General features: G+C 40.4%; 2 protein-coding genes across 5 annotated transcripts in view; both read right to left on the bottom strand.

The window, feature by feature from the left end:
* NFKBIZ (NFKB inhibitor zeta) overlaps window positions 1-9,024 on the bottom strand; it is a 29,565-nt gene extending 20,541 nt beyond the window's left edge. The window contains exons 1-2 of the mRNA XM_035015305.1: window positions 8,923-9,024; window positions 7,515-7,566 (exon numbers count right to left, since the gene is read on the bottom strand). The gene's annotated coding sequence lies outside the window, so the exon portion shown is untranslated. The remainder of the gene's footprint in view (window positions 1-7,514; window positions 7,567-8,922) is intronic.
* A 3,530-nt stretch (window positions 9,025-12,554) lies between these two features.
* Window positions 12,555-14,485, bottom strand: part of NXPE3 (neurexophilin and PC-esterase domain family member 3) — a 52,077-nt gene continuing 50,146 nt past the window's right edge. For all 4 annotated transcript variants that reach the window (XM_035015303.1, XM_035015299.1, XM_035015300.1 and 1 more), the window contains one exon: window positions 12,555-13,715. In XM_035015303.1, the coding sequence (XP_034871194.1) occupies window positions 13,165-13,715 (551 nt within the window). In that variant the 3' untranslated portion in view covers window positions 12,555-13,164. The remainder of the gene's footprint in view (window positions 13,716-14,485) is intronic.

Below are 14,485 nucleotides of genomic sequence, written 5' to 3'. Positions count from 1 at the left end.
TCTATGGGAGTGGGGAAGCTTGCTTAGAGTTCAAAAAACATAGGAGACAAAAACTCTCAGTTCTCAAACTGCTTTGCTGTCACCTAGGGTTTGGGAGATAGTTTTCCAAGACCTCTCTAGCTAAAGTAGCACCTCTGGCTTTCTCCCTTTGCTTTGCTTTGTTTGTCTTCATAGCAGAGTATTACCACCTGGCATTATATTTATATAGCTATTTGGTTGTTGTCATTTTCCCAGGAGAATGTAAGCTCCATGAGGGCATAGACTGTCTTTGTTCAGTACTCTGGAAGAAGGTCCAGAACACTGTAGGTGCTCAGTAAATATTTACTGAGTTAACATATAAAAAGATTAATTTTTATGATCAATAGAATTTAATTTGATAATAGATTGCTGACTATTGTCTTTTTATCCTTTCTTAAAATAAAATTTTGTTCTTTAACAAATACCTTTGGATAAATGAACACATAGACATATACTTGAGAATCTTGAAATATACAACCTAAAAACTTATTTTTGTTTCTGTTTGTGTTTTTCCTTAAGTTGTGCTTTCCCCAAATCAAGAGCACCTAATCCCTTCTCTGCAACAGTACTTATTTTTGAGAAGGTAAATGTGACTTTCTTTAAAAATCCAGGCATTTCAGCCATCTGGTTGCTCTTATCAGATGATCTGTCTGTACCTATTTTTTTTTCTTTTTTAATTTTCATGGCAGGTTATTTGTGGTGTCGTTGGTTTCTATCAGGTCTCTTTTCCTTTTACTCACCATACCTGTACTTAAAGATACCTATATCCTTGTACCTGTGTGGGTGCCAACAGACCATACAGACCTATAATTTTCTCCAGGAGGCCTGCTGGTTATGCTATGATGTCTCATGAAATACAGCTATAGGTAGCATAGGCATTTAAACCAAGTCCGCCCTCCTTCTTTTCTCTAAGGAATCATAATGAAAGAAAACTCTGAACTGTTTGTATTTCATACAGGTGAAGACTGTTGTTTAATCTAGCCTCTCTTTTTCGGAGAATATGAGCGGTACAAATGGCCCTAGAATTATGGGGTAAAGCAATTTAAAGCAATAGTTCTCAAACAGACAGGGAACTCCTCCTTACAGGACTATTCAGAAACACCGAGGAAATGTTTTCAAGAACCACAAGACCCCAGTTTGAAGATGGTAGTGGCCAGAGAGCACCTTACTGATGGGAGCGTGCCACATCTCTCAGGTGTGCCGGGGGAAGTAAAGGGTTGAGAATCACTGGTCAGGCATTCTGAGAGTTAAAGTGAACAGAACACATGAAACTAAAAGATGACTGGTTTCTATTTATCCTCTACTCTTTATTGCAGGATTGTTTGTTTTTCTTTTTTTCTTTCTTTCTTTTCCTTCTTTCTTTTTTTTTTTTGGTTCCCCCAGACCCTGTTTGCTAGAATTTAATGGAACTTTTAAACTGTAAAGGAAAATATAGGCTGATGGGAAGTGGGTACTCTGTGGGGCAACAGGACAAGTCTGTAAATTCCAGAATGAAGTTAAGAGATGAAATTTGAGCATGCTTGTTAGAGAAACATGGAAAGATGTTAAAAGGAGAACCTGTTTACTAAACCTCATGGCCAATTTAGTGCATCTTTAGTAATTGTTTAGTTTTCTGATTTACAAATTCTACCATTATGATTTTTTAAGTTTATTTATTTTTAAGAATAAAATAAACACCCAACATAGGGCTCAAACTCACAACCCCGAGATCAAGTCTCATGCCCTCCCAACTGAGTCGGCCAGGTGCCCCATACAATTATTATTGTTTTTGTTAATACACTGGGCTCCTTCCTAACCAGTCTGCATAAATGTGAAAGTGCTCTGGAGGGAAAATGCTATAGAGACACAAGTTGTAACTAGACAGGTTTTTGTCCAATATGTAATCTTTCCCTCCCAACCATACACACACAAATAGGTGGAGATTTACTCAGTGGTTACAATAATTATGGGAGCGGGAAAGGAACTAAAACCTACTAAGTGTCTAGGATGTGTCTAATACTTCGCATACATTGTACATTATCTTGTGTGATTTTAGCAGTTTGACTTAGACACCAATGTCCCATCTATATGTGTCGGTGGTGTGGTGCCAGGGCAGCCCACTATGCACTATCCCATCACACTTCCATGTACTACTCAACGTGCAGTCCTTATGAGTGATCCTGGAAAATAGCACACTAATTCTCGTCCCTAACTATTTGGCGGGGGAGGGGCAGAGGGAGAGAGAGAATCTTAAGCAGGCTCCACACACGGTGGGGAGCCCAACACAGGGCTCAATCTCACAACCCTGAGATCACGACCTGAGCCGAAATCAAGAGTTGGATAATTAACTGACTGAGCCACCCAGGTGCCCCTCTTGTCCCTAACTTTTATCCAAGCTAGAATTACTGCCTGATTTTCTTCATCCGTTGCTTAAAAGCACAGGGTTTTGCAGTCAGACAAACCTGGGTTCAAATCCCAGCTCCATTCACTTAACAATCATGTAGCTTTAATTAATTTCTCTAAGACTCCGTTTTCTCATCCATAAAATGGAAACATCAACTGCATTCAGTTAGTATGTATGTTAAATGAGGTAGTGCACATGATATGCATAGCACCACTCCCAGCATACAGTATACATTCAATGATGATAGTTACAATTATTATCCATTTTTCAAAGCTCCATTAATACTTGCTTGCTAAGCATTCTGGCCTCTTTGGACCACCAGCCAAACTTGAAGAGAATATAGAAGGGAATCATGGAGTCAAGTTTGGACTTGACTATAGAGTCTTGATGCCACTGAAAATGTTGGAGTTCATGTCATAACCCGCGGGGAACCATTCAGGATTTTTGAACTGGGAAAAGCATGACCAAAGCCGTGCTTAGGAAGGACGAAGCAGCAGCTGAATGTAGGTGATCATGACAGTCTACAGTAGTGACTGGTCCTAAAGGATGGAATGAGAGTGGTGCCTATGGGAATAGAAAGTGGGGAATTGTTTAGAAATAGTTCAGACATATACTCTATGGGACTGGCAACAGACTGAACACAGAAAGATAGGAGAGAGCCAGAAGTAACTCCAGCTCCTGAAAGACTGATAGAGTGGTAGCACCATGAACAAAGATATGGAAGCCAGGGGAAGGAGAGTACAGGAGGCATCGAGTTTGATTTTAACCTCTACCTTCCACTCCGTGTGCAGCTACCACTGCCTCTCACCCTTTATCTGCAGTCTGATCAGGGCAGTCTCCGTGCCCTTCCCTTCCAGTAAAACTTCAAGAAGCCATTTCAAAATTAATTCACACTGAGACATAAACAGAAATCTTTCCCAAAGGCTATTTGCGTTTTAAAAGAGGCCTCCCAAAATGAACAAAGGAGATGAAATCTGGATAACTGACAAACATAAGTGAGGTATGAGATGGGGGGAGCATGTCCTTCAATATTATTATCACCATACATTTTCCTTCCTATTTGCTACAAGCACTTTGTTCTGGCTGCAATCTGGCACCATCCCTAGATTTTGACATTAGTGTTGTGTCTAAGAACCCTTTCTTATCTTAACGCTGGGTGGTGTTCAACGCCACAGATAAACAAAACTGTTTTCATTGCCTGTTTAAAAGATATGAAGCGTTAGCACAGAGCAGCGGGACTGGGAAGCTCTGTGATATATCAGTGTCTGCCACCTTCAGATAGTTCCAGTTCATCTATCACGTTACTAGAGATGCCAAGTATAAATTCAGCAGTCTTGCCCAGTGATCATTTTTGGTTTCCTCCAACCCTTGTCTTCCCTAATTAAACCCCCCTCCTTTACCCTTTGCAAAGGTATGAAATAGAAACTTCTTACAGTCTTCAAAATAGGTTTTCACAGATTCAAAAATAATTAAAAATTCATTTTTTTCCACTCTGGGTTATTTGGATTTTTTTCCCCATTCTGTGTTCAACCAAAACTCATGGAGTGACCATGTGCTTACTCTGCAGAGGGAGGGGAGGGGGTGGACGAGAGGAAGAGGAGAGTGAAAACTGAAGTCACACAATTCCCATCCTCAAGGTGTTTTCAGTTCAGTTCATCTTCATTCACATCTGTGGATCACCTCTGTAGCTCTGATCCTTGAACCTCCCACAAGCCTCTTAGGTTTCTTTTAAATATAGGAATCCATAGCAAGGGGCGCACATTTGCAAAAGGATCTGACCCATATGGAATCTAAGTGCATTACCTCAGTGATTCTCATAGGAGTTATTCCCCGCTGTGCATTTGTTTGTGTGTACCTTGTAATATGTGGACAGGTAAGGGTGAGGCTGATTCGTTTTAAGAGTTGTGGTGCTGAATCATTCTGCAGATGATTTATTCTGAATTTCCTATCATTTTCTGTCATATATTCATGGTACAAACTTTTTTTCACTGCCCTCCACCAAACACTGCACAAAATGAGTTAAAAAGCAATCATCATGGTGCTATAGAAAACAGTATAGCAGTTCCTCAAAATATTAAACATAGAATTACCGTATGATCTAGCAATTCCACTTCTAGGCGTCACCCAAAAGAATTGAAAGCAGGAACTCAAACAGATTCTTATACACCCATGTTCACAGCAACATTATTCCTAAGAGCCAAAAGGTAAAAGCAAGCCAACTGGCCATTGAGGGATGAATGGATAAACAAAATGGAGTATATACATACAATGGAATATTATTCAGCCTTATAAAAGAAGGAATTTTTGACACATGCTATAACATGGATGAACTTTGAAGACATTATGCTAAGTGAAATAAGCCAGTCACAAAAAGATAAATACTGTATACTGTATTATTCCACCTACATGAAGCACCTAGAACTGTCAACTTCATAGAGACAGAAAGTAGAATGGTGGTTGCCAAGGGCTGGGGGACAGGGGAGCCGGGAGTTATTGTTCAGTAGATGTGGATTTTCAGTTTGAGAAGATGAAAAACTTCTGAAGATGAATAATAGTGATGCTGCACCACAATGTGAATGTACTTAATGCCCCCGTTCTATACACTCAAAAATAGTTAAGATGGTAAATTTTATGTCACATATATTTTATCACAATTTCTTAAAATATTAAAAATATTTAAGGATATAATAGAAGAAAATATTCCTGAAATCAAGAAATATGGGGAGGAAAAAAACATCAGAAATCATCCCTCTTCTGGAAGCAGATATTTTAAAAAACTGGCAATGATGCAGACAAAAGCAAAACACAAAGAGAGAACAAGCCAGGAAAAAAATCTCTGTGACCTCAACTGAATAAGTATATGTAGAGCATTTACAGTTGTGTGTCCCACCTTGTTCTCATTATCACACTGCATAAGGAGACTTTTCAGACATTTCTTCCCTAATTGTCCCCTGATGAAAGTTTAAAACCACAGATAAACTCTATATCTGTTTATGTACTATTACAGTCCTTTACAAGGCCACAAACCACTGTAATATCTAAGATACTTCCCTCCCCCAAGAACCAATTTTGCCCTCTTGGAGAAGGCATGATTTACTATATTACCCACTCTAAAAAATGGGTGTGCCATGACAAATAGCAAATTTGACTGAAATAATCACAGGACTAGGGATGCACACATACTAACTGATGCTAAAATGTGTCGAAAAGTCTTACGCCAATATTACGTTTCTGCACACTACTAAACTTCTGAACAAAAAGTGAGAAAGTTGTTCTTAGTGTCTTCAAACATCTGGAAGTTGAGATTGTATTGCTACAACACTCAGGTGACTGACAAAATTTTGAAAAGTTTAATTCAGATATTTGGTATCATGTAAATAATATAGCACTACCACTGCTGTTTAACATAACCATGGCAGAATTTACTTTTCTACATGGTACAATGACATATACAGATCTTAAAGAAAAGCTTCATAATTGTTCTTGTGAACTAGAATTTAAGGAGCCTTAAAATTTTGCTACTCAAAGTGTGGACCTTGGGCCAGCCTATTATCACATGGGAACTTATTAAATATGCAGAATGATAAGCTCCGCCTTAGCCCTACTAACACAGAATCTGTAGTTCCAACAAGATCTCCAGATAATTCTCATGCATATTAAAGTTTGAGAAGAACTGCTTTAAAAGACAGCTATCAAAATTCTTCCTTAACTCATCAGAGCATTTTATTTTCTAACCAAGTAGATTAATTACTCCACTCATACTACAGAGCCTATAGGAAATGCAAACTAGAAAAAGATCATATGAAATTGTTAAAGAATCAACAGATAGAAAACATGCAGATTTCTATCCTGGGGGCTACATCTGAAACAAGGTAATGCAGGTACTTAACTAGCTCTGCATTAGCAGGGATGGTTGAGAGCAGGTGAATGGGTTTGTGAGGTGCCCACAGTTCCTCTTCAGAAGCAATGGCAGTGGGCCGGTCACCAGAGCTTTGACTAGCAATGCTCTTTCAAGCCTTAGCTCTCTAGCACAGAAGGAAACGTCCTGTGAGGAGCAAGGGTAACAAAGGGTGGGATTTCCCTTTCTTTTTAATCTCAAGTGTTGTGTCCAAAAACGGCGCCTCACATCCACTAGCCCAACCATTCTCATCAGTTCCACCAGATAGCTCTACTCTTGTAGGTATGAAAGATTTTCCTGTGGTCCTCGTAAAACATAAAGGCTTATGTGGCTATCAGTTAAAGCTTTATCAGTTAAATCTGAACAGGAAGTAGGGGTAGCCAGGTGTGAGCTAGAGAAAGGGAAGGACCCTGGGGAAATCAGAGCCCTGGAAAGAGGTTGACCTCTCCCCACAGCACTCTGCTAATATCCCAGCGGCCTGGTGGCAAGGGTACTAGCTACAGAGACAACCCCCTCAGATTCAAATCCATCCTCTGCCACTTACCACCTAGGGGATCTTGAACCAATTGCTCAATCCCTCTGAGCCTCAATTTCCTCACCTATGAAATTAGCCTTACTATGTCTACCTCGGAAGCTACTATGAAGGTTAAATGAGATCTTGCTGGTCAACTCCCCAAAGAAGTGTTTAATATATGTTAATTCTCTACTGCTAACTCCCCCAAAGGAGCAGTAAAATATGTTCATCTACTAACTTTGGAAGGAAAGTGTTTTACCTCACAGTCCCAAATTAAAGGAACAGGAAGTGCTTTAATCAGAAACCACATATGTTAGCTTTAATGAGCGGTTTCACCAAAACCAGAGGGGGCATGGTATTCTCTGGGAGTCTGTTAAAGATTACATAACTCTGAAACTGCCAGTCAGCAGAGAGCTGAATTCCCCCCTCAGAGGTATTCATGTGTTCTCCTCTCATAGAAAACAGTGGAAATTCAAACTGGTTAAAAGCATACTAAACCACCAAAATATCTTAGTTCACAAGAAATCACATACAATGCCTAAGGAAAATTCACAGTAACTGAGGCAACTTCAAAAATTGATTTAAGAGATCCAAGAATCTTAGAAATTTTAGAAAACATCCCACTGCCCATTTTGACTACATCAGCCAAGGTCAAGGTAACATTTACACCCCACTTGGTTAGAATTATCTGCCTTTCTCACCCTCAGGCGTTCAGCATCAGGCCAAGTTCAGCCTCCTGATCTTCCTGTTAACCTGGGGGGGAGAAATCAAGAAGCCACCAGATCAGTCAGCTATAAGCCAAAGGGAAATGATTTTCTCAGGAACAATTCACTCCCTCATTAGCAGGCTCTTTAACTTCTGAGAGGGTTTCTTTGGTTTTCTGAGAGCAGGACTTCTTCCAGCCAAAGTAAAAGAAGAAAGGTTTGCATCCTTTCCTCAGTAAGGAAGAGTCTGCATCTGGGCAGCTAAATTATGCTGACCATGGTCACCACCTCTGGGCTGGAAAGGATGCTGCCTAACATCTAACATTATATGTGCTGTGCACTGATTTCTTGTGCTACTCATCCCAGACTGACACTTCTGTGGCCCCAGGGCTCTTCACCTGTACCCTGCCCAACTGTGTCTTTAACGTAAGCAAAATGGAGATCATACACTGTATCCTGAAACCAAATAAAGACACTTCAGGATTCTCTTCATGTTTAGATGATCTGTTTGGTTGATCCACTCCTCTATCAGAGATCATTGAGGGTAGTGAATAAGCCTTGCAAATGTTTCTCTCCTTTTACTGTCTAAACAACCTACTATCTAAAGCAAAAAAAAAAAAAAAAAAAAAAAAAGTCACCTGCCCAGACATTTCTTTAGATGGCAGATTTAAAGTGGGGGAATTTATAAGCACCAAGTGCTTAAAATGTACATAATAAATGTCATCCTCTTTGGGACACACCCTCCCCTTGACAGCCAGTTTACAAATCCACTAATCCCTGTGGAATCTCTAATCCACCCTACCTAGAAATGTATTTTTATTCACACAGAATTCCTTCAAATACTTTATACAGATTGTCATAAATCTGGGGGTCCAGCCATGTCATCAAATTTCAGGGGTTCCCTCATTCATAAAATTGTCCTGTAATACTTGTCTTTAATTTTACAGGGGTAACATAAGAATTAATGAGGGCATTAAATGAGTGAGAAAGTATACCTCTAAATCCACACTCAAACCCGGGAGATTTCTGCCTTGGAGTATCATAGTTCTACATCACAGACTAAAGATAAATTGTTATATCAGATTTATGGTACTTCCATCAGGCATTCTATCCACCTCCTCCATCAGCATCTTAGTCCTTCCTGATCTTTCAAAGCAAACAGATGCGATTCATGGCTATTACCAAGCTATTACCAAACAGATGCGATTCATGGCTATTACCAAGCTATTACCAAGCTAATATCCCAGTTTATTTCCCAAAAAAAACTGCCCCTCAATATTTTGCCCCCAAACAAGTATGATCACCCAAATATCAGAGAGTGATTTCAAAAGAATCTGAATATGGGGGGAGAAGCTTAGCATTTAAGATACTTTTTCATACTAAATATCAAATAATAAAAATATACCTTTGTGTTTGAAGAGCCAAGTCATAGAAATACGTAAAGGCAAATCAATTGTTTCCAGCTGTAATCAGCGATAATAAACCCAAGTACGTGAGAGCATGAGCAAGATGATCAGTTTCCTTTTGAGGTTACATGATAAGCAGCAGCAGTTAAGCAGCCTTTTTCTCCAAAACTCGGCGTCTGACCTCGTGGCAAGAAGAGGCCAGCCCCTCTCCCCGTCCCCTTTTATAGCGTCCGCTTTCTGTTCAGCTCTCTAGAGAGCATGGGGGCGGGGGAAGCTAAGGACCTATTTTCTAAAATACTGAATACAATCAAGCGGCCGCTCGAAAGGGATTGCGTGGGCACGGAGGACGGGCGGAGGAGGCGGGGAGGGGGCAGCAAGGCCTAGGTTTGTGGATTTTTTTTCTGCATATTGGAAATTCCCAAGCCAAAAAGGTACCAGCCCGAGTCCCGGACATTCCCCTCGAGGGCCGGCTCCAAGACCTGGACTGGAATCCCGCAGAAGAATCAGAAACAAATCTAAAAACAAAACATTTTTCTTAGGGATGCCTTTTTAAAATCTCAATAAATCCACACCCGGGCGTTGGCGTTTCTCCCTCATTTGATTCACCTTCTCTTCTTCTTCTTCTTTTTTTTTTTTCAGACTTTATTTATTTGACAGAGAGAGAGACAGGGAGAAAGAGTACAAGCAGAAGGAGTGGGAGAGGGAAGTAGGCTTCCCACCGAGCAGGGAGCCCCATGCGGGGCTCGATCCCAGGACCCTGAGACCATGACCTGAGCCAAAGGCAGAAGAAGCTTAACGGCTGAGCCATCCAGGCGCCCCTTGCCTTCTCTTTTATTTAGCTTTTCTTCTGCAGGTTTTCAAGAAGGGGGAGGGGAACGGGTGCCTGGGTGGCTCAGTTGGTTAAGCGACTGCCTTTGGCCCAGGTCATGGTCCTGGAGTCCCGGGGTCGAGTCCCGCATCGGGCTCCCTGCTCGGCAGGGAGTCTGCTTCTCCCTCTGACCCTCCCCCCTCTCATGTGCTCTCTCTGTCTCAAATAAATAAATAAAATCTTTAAAAAAAAAAAAAAAAGAGGGGCACCTGGGTGGCTCAGTCGTTAAGCGACTGCCTTCGGCTCAGGTCATGATCCTGGAGTCCCGGGGTCGAGTCCCGCATCGGGCTCCCTGCTCAGCGAGGAACCTGCTTCTCCTTCTGACCCTCCTCTCTCTCATGCTCTCTGTCTCTCATTCTCTCTCTCTCAAATAAATAAATAAAATCTTAAAAAAAAAAAAAAGAAGGGGGAGGGGAGTTGATACTTTCTACAACACAGCTTTTCAAACCATGGCAATCAAAAAGTAGTATCGCAATCATGTGCCTTCAATGACAAAGGATACTCTGAGACATAAATAAAGCAGTGGTTCTATAATAAGATCATGTTATTTTCACGCGGGCAGGGGCAGGGGATAGAGTGGGGTGAATTTAAACAGAGAATGTGAACTATTGCATAACACTGAAAGGATTTTTTCTATGACATTTGGTTTCACTGTGACTCCTTTTCCTTTTGGGACACTTACAACTGTAATCCCTGTACTGCTTCCCAACCCCCCACCCTCTGCAGTGTTAAAATCCAGCTTTATAATTAGACTGGAAATGTCTGATTCTCCAGTAGGAATGGGCATCTAGAGCTAAACACCAGAAGGTCCTTAAAACTTTAACAGAAGATCCTTCTTCCTGACTTCCTCTCATTTAATGGAGACTATTATTAAAGCAAAATATGAGGGGTGCCTGGGTGGCTCAGTCCTGATCTTAGTGTTGTGAGAGATCCAGCCCTGTGTGGGGCTCCCAGCTCAGTGTGGAGTCCGCTTGAGAGATTCTCTCTCCCCCTCTCCTTCCCCCTCTGCCCCTCCCTCCACTGGTTCTCTCTCCTCTCACTCTCTCAAATGGGGGGGGGGGGGGATGCAGGTGTTAATTTCCCTGTACTTCTCTCAGTAATTGCTTTTTCCTTTAATAGGGCTCAGAAACAGAGTCATCTCTGGCATGTAATATGGATATGTAAAGGCTTACCAAATATTCTTGTTACACCCTAATGTATCAATCTGAAACTTAATACCTGAAGCCAGGAAATGTCAGTCAATTGGTATTTAATAAAATGATGGTTGTTCAGGGAGCCACCCAGGGCTGTCTGCGTGGCTCAGTCAGTTAAGCGTCTGCCTTCAGCTCATGTCATGATCCCACGGGTTCTGGAATCAAAGTCTTGCATCAGGCTTCTTGCTTCAAGCGGGGAGTCTGCTTCTCCTTCTGCCTCTCCTTCTACTTGTTCTAATAGTAAATAAATAAAATCTTTAAAAAAAAAAAAAAAAAGCATCACTCCAAAGCCCTGGAGAGGCAGTGGAAACTGAAATTCTCCTGAGAAGATGAAGCCTCAGCCTCCTCCAGCAATCTTTGAGAAAATGCTTAAAAAGTTCTTTTGTGAAAAAGAGAATCTCTCTTTGTAAAAGTCCAACAAGGTATAGTTGAAAAGGGCTCTGTACTCTCACATACCTTGGTTCAAATCCAAACTCGAGTTCCTCATCTATAAAAGGTACCTAACATCACCTACACTACTAGATCATGATCAGAATTAAATGTTAGGGATTAAGCCCCTGAAATAATAGACAAGCAATATCATTTCCTTAGTTCTATCTTCCTTCTTCCCTTAGTTGGCATTTCTCAAAGTGTAGAATACTACCATTGCGTCAGAATCACTGGACACTTGTAACAAAGGTTGATTCCACAATTCCCAGAAGCATGAAACATGACCCCTAAGTCTGTATTTTTCTCAAGTATTCCAGGTGATTCTCAGACACTCTAAAGCTTAAAGACCATTAAAATTAAACTATCTTAATATTTTTATCTACTTGTTGGTCCTCTTTAGACTCAGAAAATAATTTAAAATCTTCTTTCCCCATATGTATATTTTATAAATTTGAAGGTGGCCCTCAAGGCTAAGAAAGAAAGATCTTACACTCTCCATTTTAAGTTAAAACTCCAAATTTTTTCACGCTTTAAGCATCTGTCTTCATCTCTAAAGCTTCCCCAGTCTCTTCATGTGTCCATTTAGGGATAACTAAAACTAGATTGCAATCTATTGTGGCTCAGAAAAGAGTACTTATACTTACTAAACGGCCCCAAGTTAACCTAAACTCATTTAAAATTAATAAGGTAAAGACAGTCAAGTAAAATCGGTAACTGAATTATTTTAAGATAGCGAGTAGGAATGGCAGCTTTTTACTTCCAAACATGAGAGATTGTGTATACCTTACATTCAAATCAATAAATACCTGTTCTAGATCTCAATTATCGAACTTTAGATTCTAATTAGATTTTAATTTCTAATGTTGGTATGCGATTCAAAATAACAACCAAAAAAGAAACACGTGAAATTGATGGAAGTAACTTCTACAACTTTATAATAAACAATAGCATTCTTTACATAAAATTCAGTTCTTAAAACCCTCAAACTTCAAAACACAAAAATAAATTTCCATTTATAGATTCCCCCTTCCAGTTCCAAAAGTGATTAAAGTATTCATCATGTAAAATTTAACTGAAATAAGTAACTATCCCCCAGTGCAAGTGTCAATTCGACACACAGATTTTGTGTACTGCTTTCATATTTTCCTTTTGCTTCTTTTCTAGATAAAAGCAAGATATTGTAAATATTCTCACTAGAAAGTTCTGACCAAGGATACTGGCCTATTCAAGCAATTCAGAAAAGATGGATCACTGAAAGAAACTCTTGAGACACAGCAGTCCCCAGTGTGTTACAGGAGCCACTGACCAGAAGCCTTATTAGTTCATCCCACCAAAGATGGAACAACTGTGCTATTCATACAGATAAGCTCAATCTCCTTTACCAGATAAGCTACAAACACTCCACTACCAACCACTTAGGTCAGAACACTTTTCACAGTTTTTAGCATAATAATCTCCCCTCTCAGGAGAGGCTAATTCAAACACACTCACTAGCATCTTTGGTTACAAGGGCAATACAATGCGTAGATGTTGTTAATAATGGTTCTCCCATGGCTATGTAAAGATTGGAAAAAATCCTGTAGGTAGACATAAATGCATCCTGCATTTTCTAAGCTCCTTATAAGTCTTATATAAAGTCCAGTTCCTTTTGAAATTGTGTTCATGTCAATAGCAGCCATCTCTCCATGGGGCCAGCCATAAACTTCCTGTACTGCAGGTAATACGAGTCCTCCAGTCCCCTCCAGGGCAGGCTAGGTCTCCAAGGGGCACACAAAGGACAAGAACATGTCCAGTTGGTTCTTCACAATAACTTCATCTGGATGTAGCTTGTGGGGTAAATAATGAGCCAGGGTCATCTCCCAGGCATCAACAAGATACACTCCAACCCCTGAGAACATCTTCCGAAGGATGGTGTCCAGCTGAAAGTTGTACCAGTCACTGTTGAAAAGGCTCACCTCAGGCCCCAGCTCTTGGGCATTGGCTGTTCGGATGACTACCACGGTCTTAGGACTTCGATCCAGGAGCTGGACCACTGCTCGACGGATATTCCTGAGCCGCCGGATGTACACTTCCAAGGGGAAGGTGCTAAAATGAGACCATACAGCTATGGCAACCACGGTGTTCTTCCCGCCCACGATGCCATTCAGCTCATTTGCCACATAATGGAGCTCATTGCTAAAGACGGTTGTAAAACGGATGGGTGGACCATGGCAGCGATATTTGAGCAGGATGTTGTGCTTCTGGTCCACCGCAAGGAAAGGACCCACATTCTTGGGACTACCCAAGTTAAACTCCACTAAATCTGAAACAAGGAAAACTCAAATTCATAAAAATGTTCAAACCAAGTACATATATTATGATCATTCTATACTTAGCAGCTTAAAAGAACATTTTTTTCAAATAAAAGTGTAATGAAATGGTACAAGTGTAAAGGGAATACCTATTTCACTGGCCTCAATAGACCTGTATTCTAACGTATTTATTAAACTATCAGTGATACCTATGTCTATATACCTCAGAAGCAAAATAACTAAGCATTAGGCCAAGAAATCTTCCTGTTTACACCAACTGCTGAATATCTAAAAATCAACTTGGCATTTACACATTATTCTTCTAATAGACAAACATTATTTCTTCTAGGAGAAGGGCTATAACTTCTGCTTTTTTAAGAATGCATAAATGTAACCAAATACTTCTTTTTGCAATACATGAAAGAAAGGGGCAACCCTGTTTATTTTGACTTTCGATTTCACCCTATGGATGCAAAATCATATTAGTGTCTTAGAGAATGTCTTTCTCCGTCACAAGAATAACAAAGACTAAGTGGTGTTTCAAAGTCTAGCTCCTCTGAGATCTTCTGACGGTCCCAGGAATCAGTGATTGTTTCTCTTTTGTTACCCCTAAAAAACTCTGTCTCTACAATTCATCACTTAACATATGCCCCATAAGGAAAGAGGGCCTGTCTCATATACTTAAATGTTCCTACAAGTGCCTTTCAGAGAACAAACCAAGTAACTTCTGGCAACCCAAGTCAATTAGCACTTCTAAGCACCTATTCAGTGCCATGAGCCA

This window comes from Mirounga leonina, unplaced genomic scaffold (genome assembly GCF_011800145.1).
Source record: "Mirounga leonina isolate KUSES-001 unplaced genomic scaffold, KU_Mleo_1.0 Mir_169, whole genome shotgun sequence".
NCBI classification, from domain to species: domain Eukaryota; kingdom Metazoa; phylum Chordata; class Mammalia; order Carnivora; family Phocidae; genus Mirounga; species Mirounga leonina.
Note: the sequence above shows the minus strand (reverse complement) of the source record. Positions and strands in the feature narration are given on the sequence as shown.